The sequence below is a fragment of the Sinocyclocheilus anshuiensis genome, unplaced genomic scaffold (genome assembly GCF_001515605.1).
Source record: "Sinocyclocheilus anshuiensis isolate Anshui unplaced genomic scaffold, SAMN03320099.WGS_v1.1 scaffold1371, whole genome shotgun sequence".
In the NCBI taxonomy this organism is placed as follows: Eukaryota; Metazoa; Chordata; class Actinopteri; order Cypriniformes; family Cyprinidae; genus Sinocyclocheilus; species Sinocyclocheilus anshuiensis.
This window is the reverse complement of record NW_015539833.1, coordinates 414,195-432,705: the sequence shown is the minus strand read 5'-3', so window position 1 is coordinate 432,705 and position 18,511 is coordinate 414,195. Positions and strand designations below refer to the sequence as shown.

Here is an 18,511-nt window from a genome sequence, read left to right as displayed (position 1 = left end):
ATAAAATAAAATAAAATAAAATAAAATAAAATAAAATAAAAGTGAGTGAACTTTAAATAATTTTTTTCTTTTGTTTTTAGGGTGACCTGGGCATGTTCTTTATTGGTTTCTTGACAGATTCATGCAAGAACCAAAGCAGAAACACACAGAAATTGTTATATGTTGAGAGAAAAATAAGAACAGAGCGTATGTGCATGAAACATTGGTTGATTCAATAAAAGGGAAGTGTTTATTTTTTAAAATGCTTACTCATCTCCCACTTTAATGTGCAGAGACAAACATAAGCAAATCTTAATTTCTGCCAATGGTCTGACATGAAATAACACTTCACCTTTATATGATCAAGTTCGGTTGAATCATTTAACAATCACACAGAAGCACAGGCAGGCTTTCACAGAAGAGTGAGGTGAACGGCCCTCTCCAGAGAGCGCACACACACAACTTACCCAGAAGCTCCAGCCGGTCTTGCGCCATGGTGAGGTTGTTGGTCATTTTGTTCTGAAGCTTTCTGGCTCGGTCTGCCTTCTCACCTACAAGAGCCAGATGAAGACCTTCTATCAAACTTATTGAGAAGAAAATAAACTGCAGGGTGGGACTTGGGAATTGATTGATCATGTCCTTATGTCCGGAATGTGCATGAAGAAAGAAAACAGGGTCAAACAGTGCTAACGCAAGGCATCAGGACCACTAGAGATTTTTTTACAATCAATGCCGTTAAAATAGTTTAAACCATGAAATCGTTTTAAATGTATTGAAGCATAATACAGGCTGCATTCTGTCATGAAATTAAAAACAAAAGCTAGTGTAATTAAAGCACATCACATAGTTTGTTTACACACTAACAGAAATCAATATGACTGAATCATCTCACCAGCTCCAGTGACCTGGATACGGATGCCTTTCTCCAGTTCAGTGATGCCTTTTCTGTACCACTGCACCGCCTGCTCCTTATCACCTACAACACCACATGCTGATTAGACACGCTACAGACCATTTGCCATTCTGTAGGGATTATACATACAAAATAATAATACTGCAAGCCTAAACCAACACACCTGGGTTTCAAAGTAAAACTTTCAGATAATTTCACAACTTTTTACTGTCAATACCATGTTGTCAGTGCTTTATCTTAAAGCTCCAAAAGGAGCTTTAAATTGGAAAGATGCTCTTAAAATAAATCAGTACGTGCTAATTGTCATGCAGGCCCAACTATATGGCCCTGAGCATGATGGGATTGAGAAACAGCCAATGACCCTATTGAACGGAGTTCTTTGTTTTCACTGATGCCGCTGGCTTCTCTCCATGAGACTACAGAGCGAAAAACAACATAACCACATGATATGACGAGTGGAACAAATCCAGGTCACAATGTTTTAAAATCACATAAAAATAAATAAATAAGAAGAAGAAGAATACATAAAATAATATAAAAAATAATAAAATATATAAAGTAAAGTGTAGAATTAAACATTTTTAATGTTTATGCTCAACCAGGTAACATTTATTAAAATCAAAAACACTGTAAAAACACAGTATTAATACAATTTAAAAGAACTGTTTTGTACTTGAATACATTTTAAAATATAATTTAATAATAATTGTGAAGTATTCATAATTCGATACAACATCCATAGAATAGATCTATAAAACAACTAATTTGGTATACATATGTATTTTCATATACATAACAGTAATAAAGCCAGATACCTTTCTCATCCTCATCGATCTTCAGAGCCAAAGGACTACAGAGCGAAAAACAACATAACCACATGATATGACGAGTGGAACAAATCCAGGTCACAATGTTTTAAAATCACATAAAAATAAATAAATAAGAAGAAGAAGAATACATAAAATAATATAAAAAATAATAAAATATATAAAGTAAAGTGTAGAATTAAACATTTTTAATGTTTATGCTCAACCAGGTAACATTTATTAAAATCAAAAACACTGTAAAAACACAGTATTAATACAATTTAAAAGAACTGTTTTGTACTTGAATACATTTTAAAATATAATTTATTCCTGTGATGTAAAGCTGAATTTTCAGCATCATTAATCCTGTCTTCATGATCCTTCAGAAATCATTCTTATATAATGAATTGATGCTCAAGAAACATTTATTATCAAATCTTGAAAACAATTGTGCTGCTTTGTATTTTGGTTTATTTTTAATAAAGGAATTGAACTGTTTTTAAGACATTGCAATTTTTTCTCATGAATATTTAATGAGGTACTCACTAAGGCGGTTTATGATTGGTTATCTTTTGCTAAACATCTCGCTGTAACTTTACATGGTCTTAACCTGCTTTACAAATTACAAGTATGAAAACCTTGGTTAATATTGGCTTTAAACCAGGGTTTTAGGACTTTAATGCAGAGTTAAGTGCACTGAAAAGCCTTAAAATAAGAAATAAACAGGAGGTGCCATGATACAAAAATGTGAGGACAGACATGCAAAACTGAGCCACTGATTCAGTTCTTAACAGAGTGTCAGTACATGGGGCCTCATTTTCCATTCAGCTGCTGATGAAGACAATCCCTGTCAACCTGAATCAGGCCTCTCAACTCTACTGACCTCAGGGATCAAGCAGATCTGGGGTTTAACAGCACCACTGCATCCTAACTGTTCTACTGACCGCGAAGACAGCTCTGCGGCCGGGTTAATCATGGCTGACATCCAAGATCTGATCCCAGATCAATCATCTCAGAATCTTATTCTTAGTCAAGAGTATAAGCACTTAAAACAGAAACCATGACTATAGAGTTTCTCCTGAAAACCCCAGCTTCTGGTACTTTTAAATGGTTTCTAACTGACCAAAGCAGGTTATTTTATTTTTTTGTGGATGGTCCAAACCGGTTTAGGTGGTTAATCAGCTGGACGGGACGGGTTAGGTGTTGCTATAATTATAAATTATTAGCATACATAACAAATAAACCAGCATTTAATGGTCATTATCCAGCCCTCTCTCTAGTTATTGGTATCTGCACTGGACATTCATATCTTCTGAGTACTAGTTCACATCAGACTACTGAAACGTCAACCAATGTGGCCGACAAAGTACATGACCCTCCTGAACAGATGAAGTGAAAGTAAAACCAAACACAAAACTGAACGTGTAAGACCATTTGCATTGCTCAAATGCTGCAGTGAAATATTTCCTTGTATAGTTTTTCATACATAAAACACAAGATAGCCTTACAAAAAGTACCATAGCAATACCATGGTAAAGTGATGGTATCACATGGTAATACCATGATATTTAATGATTACTGTACTCATGTACTATGGTATTCACATTTTCTACTTTTCTTCTTAATATCAGGTCTACAGATAAATAGTGCCTTTTGTTGGGTCTCTAAAGCACAACAGTTGTAGGTAATATAACTTAATGCATTATTTGCAAGTGAGAAAAAAGAAGACCAAAAAACAGTTGAAAATATTAAATTAATAATAATAAAAAAAACACTAAAATAATTAAAATATTAAAACCTTGCATATTACTAATAACAAAAATACTATTAATAATAATTGTGAAGTATTCATAATTCGATACAACATCCATAGAATAGATCTATAAAACAACTAATTTGGTATACATATGTATTTTCATATACATAACAGTAATAAAGCCAGATACCTTTCTCATCCTCATCGATCTTCAGAGCCAAAGAAATGAACTCGAACGCTTGTTTGTGGTAGTTTCGGATCAGCTCTCGGGTTTCTTCACAGCCCTCGGATCCGCGGTCTTTGGCCCTGGCCGCCATGGTTCGGCGGATCGGCCGGAACAGCCACAAGAGGAGCAGAAGGAGAGCTCGCAGCAGGGACACCGGGAGCCGGTAGAGGGTTCGGGTGAAGGAGCGCAGCCGGTCCAGCGGAGTCCGTCCGGTTCTGTCAGACACCTGTCCGCAGGTGCGACCTCCTGCACGCGCTGATCCTCTTCGTCTCGCTCGGTCCCCAGAATTCATTCACCCTGTTCGGGCTCTCCATGCCATAACTGGCGGGAGTTTGACAAAGAAGAGCTATATTTCTCGGTTATGTCGGTTCTCCCGTTTGTTTTTGCCAGCATCGACCGCGGAAGTCTCGGAATAATATGGTCTCACGCTAATGACGTGTACACCACATCGCGTCGCGGGCATTGAGCGAAAACATTTGTTTTTTTTGTATTTTCATAGAGTACATAAAATGAAATTGTCCTGGCTCCAGACCATTTCCCCCCATTTATACATGAATTATTAAACAAGTATGATTTATGAATTTATAAGAAAGCAGTCTATCAGAGCATCCACTTCCACAAGCATAATTTTTTTTATTTTATTTTATAATAATCTTTTGTGTTTTCACATTTTCTTAATTTGTTATTTACACAATTTAACTACATTTTATAAAATGCTCATATTTCTGTCATTACGTTAATGTGGATATAATCATTTTATTTATTGTTTTATTTTATTATTATTATTGTATTATTTATTTTACGTTTTTATTTTATTTGTTTATTTATTTATTTTTTTCGTGTTTACAAAGAGTATCCATATCTTGTAATCACAAACGATAGTGATTGGCCCACCTTCACAATCGCCGCAGTGTTGCCAAGTCCGCGATTTTGCCGCGGGCTGAAGCGACCCCAGTAACGTGACAGTTAGCCACTGATTGGGCGGGTTTTGTTGTGAAAACCTGGCAACCCGGAATCGCGGAGTAAAGTTACGTGTCGCGTAACACACCCGTTAGCGTCTTTCTTAATCAGTGGTTTGGAAAATGCTTTACACCTGAATAATACTACTAAGAAACGCAATATAAATACACTGTAAATAGTTAAAACAGGATATTTAGATCAGGCTTCGCCCATTATAGAACCTACGCTCGCGTCTTTCAAGCGTATGATTTGCGCATGCGCAACGTCAATTGCGTAGAAACCACCAACAACAAACTATGGCGGACGGTAAGTGCTGTTTCTGAGCTTTGTGGTTTATTTTGCTCTGTTTAATTGTGCAGTGGTTATATTTGCTGTAGTTCTAGACCTAGTCAGAGTTAAGATACGGTAATAAGAGTTATCTCTCTGATTATGAGCATTAATGCGAGCGTTGAGCTTTTCTGTAGTGGCCCATTGAATCCCGCCATTCACTGCAGTATGTGAGTTTACATACAAGCACATACGGGTGTAAGTTACTGCTGTGCATGAGTTTCTAAACCTATTATTATGGTAATTGCTCAATGAGGCCAGACTGTTTTATTATGATGCCTATACAAAAATTACTGTTGTGGTACCGACATAACAAACTGCTGTGATTTATGGTGTAAATGTGGCTTAATGGTTTGATTTTGATCCTTACAGAACACACTGATGTCGAGCAGAGCATGGAGGGACACACTCCTGTGAGCAGCATTACACTATTTCATTAAAGGAAGATTCTGTCTTCAATACAAGTAAAGCACTGTCAGATTGCCTCGATCAGTTGTTGCCATTGTGTTTCTTGTTTATTTTAGGTACCAGAAAATCCTCATGCAGAATATGGCCTCACTGAAAACATCCAGGTACAACATCAGTACTACTTTGTTTTTCAATTTTGGGAATTTATATTGACAGTCTTAAAGATTGGATTTGAAAAACCGTTCAGAATTGGTTGCGGTGTGAATAAAGCCTTTCTTCTATGATTGTATTATAACTTATATGCTTCTGTGTGTTTCTCTAGAGAATAGTGGAGAATGAGAAAACAACCGCTGAAAAAGTCACCAAACAGAAGGTGGACCCTCAGACCCTGCAGACCCTTCCTACACGAGCGTACTTGGATCAGACTGTGGTTCCTATTCTCCTGCAGGGCTTGTCAGTTCTGGCCAAGGAAAGGTCTGCATCAGTGCACACATTTCTTGCTAAGTTCGTTCCAAACACAAAACTAAATGAACATGATTTTATTTTTTTTGGATTATGATTGCCTCAAAGGAATGGTTCACCCAAAAATTAAAATGTACTTACTCTCAGGCCATCCAAGATGAAGATGAGTTTGTTTCTTCATCAAAACAATGAACTTAATCACATCACTTGCTCACCAATGGATCCTCTGCAGTGAATGGGTGCCATCAGAATGAGAGTCCAAACAGCTGATAAAAACATCACAGTAATCCACAACACAAATCCAGTCCATCAATTAACGTCTTGTAAGCGAAAAGTTGCATGTTTGTAAGAGACAAATCCATCATCAAGGCGTTTTAACCGTAGTATCTGGCCAAAATATGAGTCCATAATCCAGCTTTCTCCAGTGAAAAGTCCATCTCCTGTTGTCTCTCACATCAAAATCAACAGCCATATTTGTTTAAAGCTGTTTTGGATGGTTTTCGCTTACAAACGGTGCTTGATCTGTGCATATTTCTCTACTGATTCAGAGAAGCAGACTTTATGACGGAGACAATATTTAAGCCAGAAGTTTGAAGTTAAAATATCTTAATGATGGATTTGTTTCTTACAAACACACAGCTTTTCACTTCACAACACATCAATTGATGGACTGGAGCGGTGTGGATTATTATGATGTTTTTATCAGCGGTTTGGACTCTCATTCTGACGGCACCCATTCACTGCAGAGGATCCACTGGTGAGCAAGTGATGCAATGCGGAATTTCTCCAAATCTGTTCCGATGAAGAAAGAAACTAGGGCTGTCAAAAAAAAAATTTGAATTTCGAATATTCGTCGAATTTAAAATAAAAATCCACATTCGAATGCAAAAACGTTGCATTCGAATTTTAGGTGTGCGTTAAGGAGGCAGCCTTATCAGCGGCGCACAAGATGCGATGACGATGTAAGTGTCGTTGCATTATAATGTTTTGTTAGCCTATCCAGTTGAAGGCACTAGATGCGGCACTGCTGCATTGTTCATTAAAAATATAGTGGAAAAAGAGAACATCAATGCGGAGAAGATCTTGTTTACATCAAAACCGAAACCAAGCCATTCACACAGAACGCATATTTCACGCATTTTCTAGATGTACATCTATTACTGTTGCACTCTCGTCTCGCACAAAAGAGCTGCATGTTTAGAAAGCCATGTAAAATTAATGCCAGTTTAACTTGAAAAAAACATATATCGAGACTTTATGGTGGGTTTTCCCCCATCCCACTGCATCTCATGTTTTTAAATGAAAAATGTACTCTGTGTGATTGGCTTTGCGCCCTTTGTATTAAACTATGCATACATACATGATGCCGTTTTGTTTATAGTTGTTTAAGCAACTTAATTATAATTGGTTTATAAACATTATTTTAAACACTATGCACTTTTTTCGCATAGTCATGTTATCTTATGCTTTGAATGATGCGCCCTCTTATGGCCTCAGGAGACAAGCCAAAAGCTTTTCTTCGCCCTAACTGAAATTATGCATTTTAAATTCGAATATAATTCGAATTTTGATAATATTTAAGTACAAAATTCGAATTTAGTTTTTCAGCCATTTTGACAGCCCTAAAAGAAACTACATCTTGGATGACCTGAGTCGGAGTAAATTTTCAGCTAATTTTTTTTGGGGGGTTAATTATTCCTTTAAACCTTTTCAAAGGCCCTACCAAAAAAAAGGAAAATAGCAAAGGAACATTTGCAATCGCTGTTTGAAATTTTTTAATTGCCTTCTAATGCTGAAACTACACATTATGTAAACAGTTCTGTGAATGAATAATGAAACTATTTAGCCTGATCGAATTTAAATTTCCTCCTTGCATCAATTAAGTTCATGTATCTAATTTCACTATCCATCTTCCTTCAGGCCTCCAAATCCCATAGAGTTTTTAGCTGCATTCTTACTGAAGAACAAGTCCCAGTTTGAGGAACGGAATTAAAGGCACAGTGTGCAATGTAATCCTAAGTCTTTCAGTTTTTTGTTTTGTGTTGTGAACTTAAATGTAATGGTGTCACACTCTTCAAATTGTTTGTTTGTAGTTTTTTAAGCTCTAATAAAATGTTCAAGCAGCCATATGTTTCACTAGTGTGGTTTTTCTTTGTTTGGTAATTGACAAGGCAGCTAAAACTTACACTAAATTGGCTTGGCATATACAAAATTCCAGCTCAGGAAAAATTATTTGCTTGATATTTTATTATTACACGACACCAAGCATTATGCATGACAATGACAAACAAAAACGAGAGAGAAAGGGAAAGGGGATTCCTTTTAACTGTGAACATATAAAAACAATTCAAATTTGAATCTGTAGTAAATATAATTTCTTTCTTCTGTATAAAGATTAAACGCTCTCAGCATATGCAAAATATTCCTAAACCACTCAAAGCACATCTGTTTCTCAAGCAGCTGTAATCACCATGTCCATGAAAGGTCTCTATATTCGTAAAGCACTATAAAAACGTGTGATAGCAGTGGTTTGTTTCCATTCAGGTAACAGCTGATAAAAAAGGAACACATTTATAAAGCCGAGAGGGGAGCATCTTACAGCGAATGACTCTCAGAACTATACAGTATATGATCAACACATTTTCAATCAGCTTGAGAAAATTCATACTAAGGTTATAGATGACTTTTTACATTGAGTATGATGTTAAACTGAGGATGCTGTGAAAAACAAGAAAAATACATTATTGACCTGAAACTTGGTAAACTAGAGTAAAAGAATTCCGTTTCTGTCCACGGGTCTCTGTAACATATAGCAACTCCAGTGCACTAGCTCTCGTGTGCAATTTCGATGGCACAGAAAAACAACAAAGCAAGGCACCAACAATTTCTAAGAGCTGGCATACCTGATATGGGTCTAGAAGAAATCCTAGATATACGTTCCCAGTGTACTTGTTTTAAAATTGGACAGTGTCTGCGTTGTCTGCAAGGGTTTGTAGATAAATGTAAACCAAAGTCTTGGTCAAATTCGTAAACTGATACCCGCAAATGTGCGTTTCAATCAAAATCTTAAAAACAAAAAGTGTTGCATCAGTGACCATGATTTTGGTCATGTTTCAGGACTAGAGCTGGGTGATACAGCTTAGGAAATATCAAATATATCCAATGTTTTAGTATATTTTACAGACGTTTGGCATTATTCAATTTATATCTTGATATTTATGAATTTGGGTAACACTTTAAAATAAGGTTTGTTAATTACATTGACTACATTAGTTAACATGAACTAACAATGAAAAAGACTTCTAAGGCATTTATTAATATTAGTTCATGTTAATAGAAACATTTACTGAAACACAATTAAAATCAAAAATTGTCTCTGTTCATATTAATTAATGGGCCTGAGCTAAGATGAACTAACAATGAATAGTTGTATATTTATTCATTAATGTTAACTAAGATGAATACATTTTGAATGTATTGCTCATTGCTAATTAATGTTATTTAAAGCATTACTGTTGCCAAGTATAGCAATATTTACCAACGTATTTTTACTAAATCATAATACATGAAAAAATGTCATGCAGGAATATCACAGAATGTTTTTGAATTAACTTAGTGAAATGGACAATTCAAACTGATTAAAATATACTTTAATTCCATTTTTTGCTACAGAAGTAAATGAGAAACACTATTAAAAACATCTCTGCATTAACACTCTTCAGTCGCAGGACTTATAATTGAACTAAAACTTATTAAAACATTCTACAAACGCTGTTTGGTTTTTCTAGTACAATGTTATTTCGGTGTTTTTGAGGCTACTTAAACACATCATTTCCAAAACATTTATGTCTTTATGAATTAAATCTTAACTTCTCAAGATTGCGGTTTGGTACCAATCATTTTTAGCAATCTGGAATTGTTACCGTGTTCAATTTTAGGTGTGATTCCTGATGTGCTGCAACCAAAATGCAACATTGTGAAATGTAATGTAATTGTAAATGACAAATAAATGGCGCATTAAAATTTTATCTTTTTGTGAATATTAAATATACCACCCAGCCCTATGTAGGTCCAACAAATATGCTGATCCAGGATCATATCCTGCTTGCCAAAATCATGATTTCAAGGGCCCTAAGAATGAAAGTATGCAGGAAAAACTATTTGTGTTTTTAGTTTATTATGCTGTAACCACTGGCAAGCCTACAGCACTCAAACAGAGCATCAGCTGCATGTAGGCCACATATACAGGCTTCTGTCTCACGACTGAATCTAGCAGCAATCTGTTCTTCTCTTTATAAGTTGTTATTTATGAAAAAGAGCCTTCATTACCTTGTCAGTAAGTACAAAAGAATAGTAAAACCACTGTATATATTCTAAAGAGCTGATGTGCACGTTCATTCACTCACCTAGAGCGTATCAGAAATATTAGAAACCTGCGCAGATTCATAGGAACTAAAAACGTTTGAATCTCATTGAAACGTAAAGACTGTGTTCTGATAAAGTCCTTCATGTTCAGTGGGTTTCTGTCAGATGTAGTATTGGTGGGCTGCCAGACTGTCCATGAAGGGCCGTACCAGATTGTCCGTGGAGAAGTAGAAGACCAGGCCGAAGGTGATGGAGATGGGAAGAGCCGGCAGAGCCTTCTTGAAGATGGCCAGCAGGAGGAGCGTCAGACACAGTCCCTGCAGAACAACCACAACACAACATAACATCAGCAACATCTGTTCCAAAACCTAGTGAGCTGTCTACATAGGCAACAATAAAAAGACACAAACAACTATTGTGTACATCAGTCAATGTTTAGTTAAATGAAACTTTTTATCAATACTTTCAGTATTTAATAACTTATAATAGTATAGGTATTTTAATATAATATAATATTATATAATTAATATAATAGAAAAGTACAGGTATATTTAAACTTGTAACGATGGATGTTGGGATTTCCTTCCATTACAGATTTTACCGTTAACTAGTTAATGGCCTGTAATAGTGTGTCTACTAAATTTAGCTGTGAACTACCTACTCCCAAGTCAGGTTTCTGTCCGAACTTACTAGTGAATGAGGACCTTTCTCTGTAAGGCTCATCCTTACAAAAGGTTTTATTGCAAATTAAAACTTTTAAATGCAGATGTAAAAAAAATGGCAGCGCATAGTAAATCCTGATTTTTATCTGTTTTAAAACATTTCCATTTTAACTTAAAGGTGAAATATCATGAAAATCTGACTTTTCCAGGTTTTAAGTGCTATAATCAGGTCCCCGGTGCATCTACCAACCAAGGAAACGTGAAAAAGATGAACCAAGTAACTTTGTTTTGGTAAGCCTTTTTCTGCAAGCATCTGAGAAAACGAACGCGTCTGATTTTGCTCCCTTGGTGACATGGCAAAGGGATCTCATTATAATATTACCGCCCCTTAATCTGTAAGTTTACACCCACGGCGCCGTTATTGTGTTTTTGCAAGCGACAACGGTGTACCAGCTCTAATGCCATGGCGAAAGTTTGAGCAAAACATGCTAACTGTTCTGTCTTTGGCTGCAGAGACGAGCACAGAACACTATTTAGAGTCCCAGCCTCAGAGGAGACAACAGAGCAGAGGATTTATTGATTTATTTACTGTATATTGCTGCTGCCACACAGATCTAAAATAAACATGCAATTTATTTCCCAGCTGTTTACCTTCACAGACATAACCGATTGTATTTGTAACTCGTGTGTTTTTAACGTAAACATGTGTGAATGAGAACTTAGTTTAGTACTCACATGCTGTTAGAGCCGCTTTCTGTCCGTGTGCACTCAGAAAACCGTATATCAGAAGTTTAAACTCATGTGGTTTAAAACGCATGATTTCAGCACGATAAACATGATAATCAGAACCAAAACAGATGTTTTTAGCAGGTATGAGCTGTAATGGCGCAGCTTTATTATGGAAAAGGAGGCGGGGAGCAGCAGCTCATTTGCATTTAAAAAGACAGGCCCGAAAAACAGCCTGTTTCCACTCAAAATAGGCATTTTCAAAATGATATAATAAATGATCTGTGGAGTATTTTGAGCTGAAATTTCACAGACACATTCTGGGGACACCAGAGACTTATATTACATATTGTAAAAAGGGGCATAATATGTCTCCTTTAAAGTTTTACTTGGCATCTTAAAAATGACAGGTAATATCTCTGACGCTAATTTAACTGGTCCATACAGTCATATTACACAAGCATTTTCCACAGTGCTTTCAACACTGATAATATGAACTGTGTCTTGAGTAGCAAATCAGCATATTAGACTGATTTCTGAAGGATCGTGTGATGCTGAAGACTGGAGTAATGATGCTGAAAAAAATTCAGCTTTGCATCACAGAAATAAAATGCTTTTTAAAATATATTCAAATAGAAAACAGTTATTTTAATTTGTAATAATATTTCACAGTATTTGTGTTTTTACTGTATTTTTAATCAAGCAAGAGCAGCCTTGGCGAGCAGAAGAGACTTTAAACATTCAAAAATCCTACAAACCCCAATCTTTTGAACATCAGTGTTTGTTAGTCTGTACATGATGGATCTCACACTCTAGTTGAGCTACTCACAATGAGAATGGCCACGAAACAGGCCAGTGTGGTGTTCCAGTCTCCTCCGGTGGCAGCCGCCTTTCCCACCAGGACACTGTAGAAGATGAAATCACCAAGACCCAGCTTCACCCCTCCTGTGAGAAAGCCAACCAACAGGCATTTTAGCATACGACACTAGAATGAAAAATAGTTAACCCTGTTTGTTAGGTTTCCTTTGATTCCCTGGGGCATTTTTAACTAGTTCACCTCATTGTCACCGGACATTCTCTACATATGAGCCCTAATGTTTTATATGAGAAGTATTATAAGCAAAGAATATGATCTGTACTGACACTGAGGCTGTAGTCACAGAAACCACATACGGTCTTCTTCAAGGTCCTCTTCTGCTGAACACCGCCGCCTCCCTCCCTGAGCCGCATCATCCTCTGACTCCACCCCTTCCTGTGCCAGGGCTCCGCCCTCATTCCGCAGCCTTTCATCAGCTGAGAGGACAACAACAGCTTATTCACCATTATCTAGGTTACAGGGTATTATATTCCACTTTCTATACAAAGCATTTAAAGGTCTTGGTAAAAAGTACTCAAATATTAGTAAAGTGCTTGTAAATTATAGTAAAGAACTAAAAAATGCAGCTCACCGGAATCGGGATTACTAGAATCAGCCATTCCAACCATCCAAACCATGGCAGCTGAGAAAGAGAAACTTTTATTAGTACGTAACCTATCTAGACTGGACTTAAAGTGATTAAACTAGCTGATTACCCATGTGGTAATACAAACTAGCGTCATTTATAGACAGTCCCAAATGTTGTGAGTCTGTATGCTGTATGTTATGTTCTGGGTTTCATTTTTGAGGACATACATGAATATATGAGCGCAGGGAAAATTGGCTCGTTTCTTTCTTGCGCAGTCTCAACCAGCATCCTCAACGGGCCTTTCGGACACAGCACCGCTATCAGATCTGGAAAATAAACACACAAATAGTGAAAAAATCATGTGCACTAATCCCACAGACATGAGCATTTTCAGTGACAAAAAAAATGACATTTGCAATATCTGTGCCACTACAAAAAAAAATGTTCTGTACCTTTAAGAACTGAATTTTTAACATTAAACAAGTTAAAGGACTATTCCATCCAAAAATTAATTTTTTTTGTGTATGTGTAATGTATTTTTTAAGACGTCTTACATCATCCGCCAGAACAGCTTCTGCGTATGACAGTCAGCGGAAGTGAGAGAAAAGTGTTTATTACGTTTGAAATGTGGATATTTATCTTACAAAAATGCATGGATTCGCTACAGGAGGCCTTTATTCAGCCCCCGGAGCCGCGTGAGGGACGTTTTATTACGGATGCACGCACTTTATTTCACGTCTTCTGAACTGTTGACAACCAACACCCGCTTACCCCCATTGAAACGCTTGGAGGGGCCAGGACAATTTTTAATATAACTCCGATTGGATTCGTCTGAAAGAAGAAAGTCACATACACCTAGGATGCTTTGAGGGTGAGTAAAACACAGGCTAATTTTCATTTTTGGCCTGATTAACCCCTTAAATAAATAACAATCCTTGTTTTAAAAGTGAAAGAGAGTCACAGTATAGGATGTGACACAGAGAAGTTGAAGAACAAATGCAGAAGCAGATGGTTTGCGGTTTGTCAATCAATCTTCTGGCACCGTACCATATATCGAGATGGCTCCCAGTATGACCCATGCTGACCATTCGGGCAGGTATTTGATGAAGATGAGAGCCATGAGGGCGCTGATGACAATGAGGTACGCCTGCTGCAGCCGCAACGGCCCTTTCCAGTGGATGCAGATCATTCCCACGACGCCGAAATTCCAGATGATCATCGCTAACGTTGGGTAGTCCATTGCCACGTTATATGTCTTGAACACCTCGCTGAAAAGGGTTTGACAAAAACATTACCACAACACATTTAAATCAGCTAAATCAAACCAAATGATTTAAACACAGGAATTTAGCTGATTTAAAGGTAATGATTACATTTTATTTGAATCTGATTTAAATTGTTTATGAAAGTCTGTCTTATTACATGCTTTAAAATGTTGTAGTAAAAATGTATGTTGGTAAATATTGCTGTTTATTACAATGTACTCTTATATTACTCTATCAATAAAAATAATTAGATATCATTATTTATTTTGCTAATTTAGCTAAAAAAAAAACATTTTAGTTCTTACATTGAAAAAAATAAATCACACTTCCAAGCAATTTAAGAGCAAATACATAAATATTAAGATGCATGAAATAGCATCAAAAGGTAGGGCTCAAAAATTATATCACAACTATTAATCACGACTGATCTCACTTGAGAAGTTTCTTTTTACATTTTTTTTCAGAATTACTGCACAAATCAACAGAATGTCAGCTCCTATATTAAGTTTATTTTACCTCATCGATTTATTATATTTATCACATACATTAACACACTCTCTATATTATGACAGCTGGTCAAACCAAGAAGCTTCTCTCAAAAGCTAAAAGCGAAAATCATAATCATTATATTAATTCCAATCATTCAAAACTCTGTTAATGTTATTTCTATTAAAAAAATTGTATTGGAGGCGATTATACAGAAATTGTGATCACGATTAAAATGCAGCCCTATTGAAAGGCTCAAAATATAATGTATTTTAATTCATCAGCGAATGTTTTCAGCTATATCGTCCTGCACCGACACATCCAGCTGAAAGAGATCAGTTACATACAGTAGCAATATTACAAGAAAGCAAAGCTCAGCAGAATCTCACCCCAGATACATGAAGCTGAACCAGAAGAGCAGCATCAGTGAAGACAGAATCAGCCAGCCATGAATGAACTGCACACACACAGATAAACACCTCTCAGAAAATACAGCAAGGACTTTTATAACAAGACGAGAGTAGTGTTGTAGTAATAAAGAGGATCTCACTTTATAGCAGCGATACTTATAAAGCACCACCAGTATTATCGTCATGACGACAATGACACTGATCATGACCATGGTGTTGAGGAGCGAGTACAAGAGCCTCTGACCGACAGAGTTCGGATCCTCTTCGAACGGAGTGTAGATGCTGCAAAACACACACAAACCATGACTTCACTTCATACATTTTTGCTTCTTTGTAAAGGATTGATTCAAATAAGAAAATCAGTATCATTCATTCACCCTCAAATCTGCTTGCTGTTACTTTTTTTGAGACACATCCTACATAGCATAACAATATAAGAATATTAATATTGTGGAATGGAAATTCTTCACATTTTATAATATTAAATATAATAGTATTAAAAAAAAAAAAATTTTTATGAAAGAAATTGAAAAACAAAATGATTTTTTTTGCATTAAAAAAAGTGAAAGTTATAATATTAAAGACATAATATAAAAAAAAAACTAAAATAACAAAAAAAAATTATTTCAAAGGCAGTAAAACAGAACAACTGCTTTCTTTAAAAAATGTTTTCCTTATTTTGTTTTTTTAATATGTTTTTAATATTACAATTTAAAAAAAAATTTTAATGTTAAAAAACATTTTACTTTTCATTACATAATGCTCAGCATATCAATAGCAATATCGTATATCGTATTATCGTACCAATAATAGCATTTCTTTAAATTGTCATTAATTCAATTAAATTCAAGTTTATTTGTACAGCGCTTTTTACGATACAAATCGTTGCAAAGCAACTTTACAGAAAATTACGTTTCTACGATATTTAGTAGTAGCTTATCAGTGGTGACTGTCAGTTTATGTACATACGGCAGAAATGTACGGAAAAATAAATTAAAGACGCAATCAAACAGACGATGAACACTATTAACAGCAATTATTATATGATTTGCAATCAAACTAGCAAAATTATCTGGATCTGCCTAAATCGGTTAATAGTAGGAGCAGATACTTTCATATTTAACTTTTTTCTGTCTAAGATGGGTACAAAACTGTTAAATCATGCTTCGACATGTGCTTTTTAGTGCTCGACAATAATTATTTTAATGTTATGGCTGATAACACTGATATTTTAGTTCGTTTTTGTTTTTTTTTAAGATGAAATATACCTTTTGAAATCTCCTTTTGAAATGCAGTTCCATGGAAAAATAACAGCATATAAGTTTAGAACGACATGAGGATGAAAATTAATGACAGATTTTTTAATTTTTGGCTGAACTGTAATAGAGTGCATACAGCCGCTGTGAGGTCTTCTCCGTGTAGAAGCTGACAGACTTGATTGTCGCCACCACCACCACCATGCAGAGCGTGACGGGGATGAAGAGCATGATGACGTGCTTAGCTCCGTATTTGAGGGTCAGCTCCTCTTCCTCTCCATCAGGAGTGGACGCTCGCTCTCGCTCCACCGGCCCTGGCTCGTCCAAACCTGAGCTGACCGGCCGCCGCTGCGCGAATTACAGGTGAGGATGAGAAAAATGAGATTTGTGGATGCAAAGTAACAACTCTATATTAGCACACGTCAAGCTTAGTTCTTTCAAAAGAGAGGAAGGAGAATTCATGTCCACTTACCCGTTTGGTGTCTGTTTCCTGGGGCAGAGACATATCATGATCTTGGTTGTAGGAGGGGATGGTTGGGCTTTCGCACTCGACCAGAGCAGACCTCTCGTTGTAAGAGTCCGCTTCACTGTCCGAGGTATTCATGAAGAGAAGGTGACAGAAGCCAAATGCCCAGAGCTGCAACAAACACATCATGCCAGATGAATATTCATTTAATACATAAATACATTTTTCGTGGACCTTAGCATGAGAGTAATGCCTTATGGCATTTAAGTATCATGGTTTATGAAAAAGATAATACTATAGTATAGTGGCTTTACATAAAAATACATAAAATTAATTTGCATCACCACTCAAAACTCATTAAAACTCATCTCTGTGTGACCTTTTACATGCTTTAAAATGGTGTAAAAAACATATGCAAGTAAATATTGCTGTTTATTTATTATGTATGGTTATATTTATCCATAGATGTTTCTGTGGCTCAGTGGTAGAGCATTGCGTTAGCAGTGCAAAAGGTAGTGGGTTCAATTCCCAGGGAACACACATACTGGTAAAAAATGTATAGCCTGAATGCACTGTAAGTCGCTTTGGATAAAAGCGTCTGCTAAATGCATAAATTATTATAAATTCATTAAATTATTTATAAATATGATTGTGTTCATTTAGTATAAAATATGCCTTCATTTTGAACTGCATTTTACAAAAATCACTCTTTTAAGGCATTACAGAGGAAACGCATAAATATTAAGAATTATTATTTTTTTTTTCAGTTTTAGCACCCAGCACTGACACATCCTGCTGTATGAGATCAGTAACAAAGCAATACGATAACAACATTAATATTATGGAATGTGAATCCTTAAATCCTTTTAAAAACGATAAAAATACATTTAAATTGTGGGGGAAAAAAATGATAGCAAATTATATAAAAAAGACAATAAAAGCATTAAAAATACATTTTAAAAATGTGGGGAAAACTTCTCTTTACACAATACATAATACACAATCACAGCATTTATTTAAAATGTTGTTATTATCTGTATTTTATTATTTTCTGCATCTGCCTAAATCAATTAATATTGGAAGCAGAAACTAGGGCTTGTTCAACTTTTTCTGTGGCTAAGTTGGGCACTGAACTGTTTTGGCGTGCTTTTTAGTGATGCACTAATAATTGTAATGTTATGGCCAATAATTGATAAATGACTGAAATTATACACTCATTAAAAAAAGTTAATAATCTTGTGAAATCTGCTATAGAAACAAGTAAACTGTAAGTCAGTAACTGATATGCTGCTGATATATCATGTTTCTCTAGTCACGTTTTTAAGGATGAAATATTATAGATTGGAGCTTCAGTGTGAACACTTTTATAACACACACAGAAGAACATATATTTAAAATATCCATCTGTATCGGCTAGATTTCCATATCATATGTTAATATGACATTACCATCTGACATTGTACCATAATAGTACCACTGTTCTTCTATAAGTGGACTACAGATTAAAAACACAAAAAACGTGGATCTTTAAAAACGAGTAATAATCTCTGGGACAAATACACATCCTCCCCCCCCCCCCCCCTCCACTTCACA

General features: G+C 35.8%; 2 protein-coding genes and 1 pseudogene across 4 annotated transcripts in view; 1 reads left to right on the top strand and 2 right to left on the bottom strand.

Annotated features, from left to right (window-relative positions):
- Positions 1-4,127, bottom strand: part of LOC107684301 (spastin-like) — a 10,317-nt pseudogene extending 6,190 nt beyond the window's left edge.
- Positions 4,128-4,727: 600 nt separating this feature from the next.
- LOC107684266 (protein dpy-30 homolog) lies at positions 4,728-7,962 on the top strand. Of its 3 annotated transcripts, none has more exons than XM_016480490.1 (5): positions 4,728-4,946; positions 5,340-5,380; positions 5,492-5,539; positions 5,698-5,849; positions 7,758-7,962. In XM_016480490.1, the coding sequence occupies exons 1-5, from the start codon at positions 4,937-4,939 to the stop codon at positions 7,828-7,830; spliced, it is 324 nt and encodes a 107-aa protein (XP_016335976.1). In that variant the 5' UTR covers positions 4,728-4,936; the 3' UTR covers positions 7,831-7,962. The 3 variants fall into 3 exon arrangements, with proteins under 3 accessions (XP_016335976.1, XP_016335978.1, XP_016335977.1); XM_016480492.1 differs by lacking the exon at positions 4,728-4,946 and adding an exon at positions 4,961-5,137; XM_016480491.1 differs by lacking the exon at positions 4,728-4,946 and adding an exon at positions 4,961-5,165.
- A 2,048-nt stretch (positions 7,963-10,010) lies between these two features.
- The window catches only part of LOC107684264 (presenilin-2-like), an 8,851-nt gene continuing 350 nt past the window's right edge, over positions 10,011-18,511 (bottom strand). Inside the window, exons 2-11 of the mRNA XM_016480489.1 lie at positions 16,925-17,089; positions 16,592-16,800; positions 15,337-15,478; positions 15,176-15,243; positions 14,083-14,303; positions 13,263-13,361; positions 13,039-13,089; positions 12,764-12,883; positions 12,420-12,535; positions 10,011-10,519 (exon numbers count right to left, since the gene is read on the bottom strand). Coding sequence (XP_016335975.1) covers positions 10,364-10,519; positions 12,420-12,535; positions 12,764-12,883; positions 13,039-13,089; positions 13,263-13,361; positions 14,083-14,303; positions 15,176-15,243; positions 15,337-15,478; positions 16,592-16,800; positions 16,925-17,056 — 1,314 coding nt within the window. The 5' untranslated portion in view covers positions 17,057-17,089 and the 3' untranslated portion in view covers positions 10,011-10,363. The remainder of the gene's footprint in view (positions 10,520-12,419; positions 12,536-12,763; positions 12,884-13,038; positions 13,090-13,262; positions 13,362-14,082; positions 14,304-15,175; positions 15,244-15,336; positions 15,479-16,591; positions 16,801-16,924; positions 17,090-18,511) is intronic.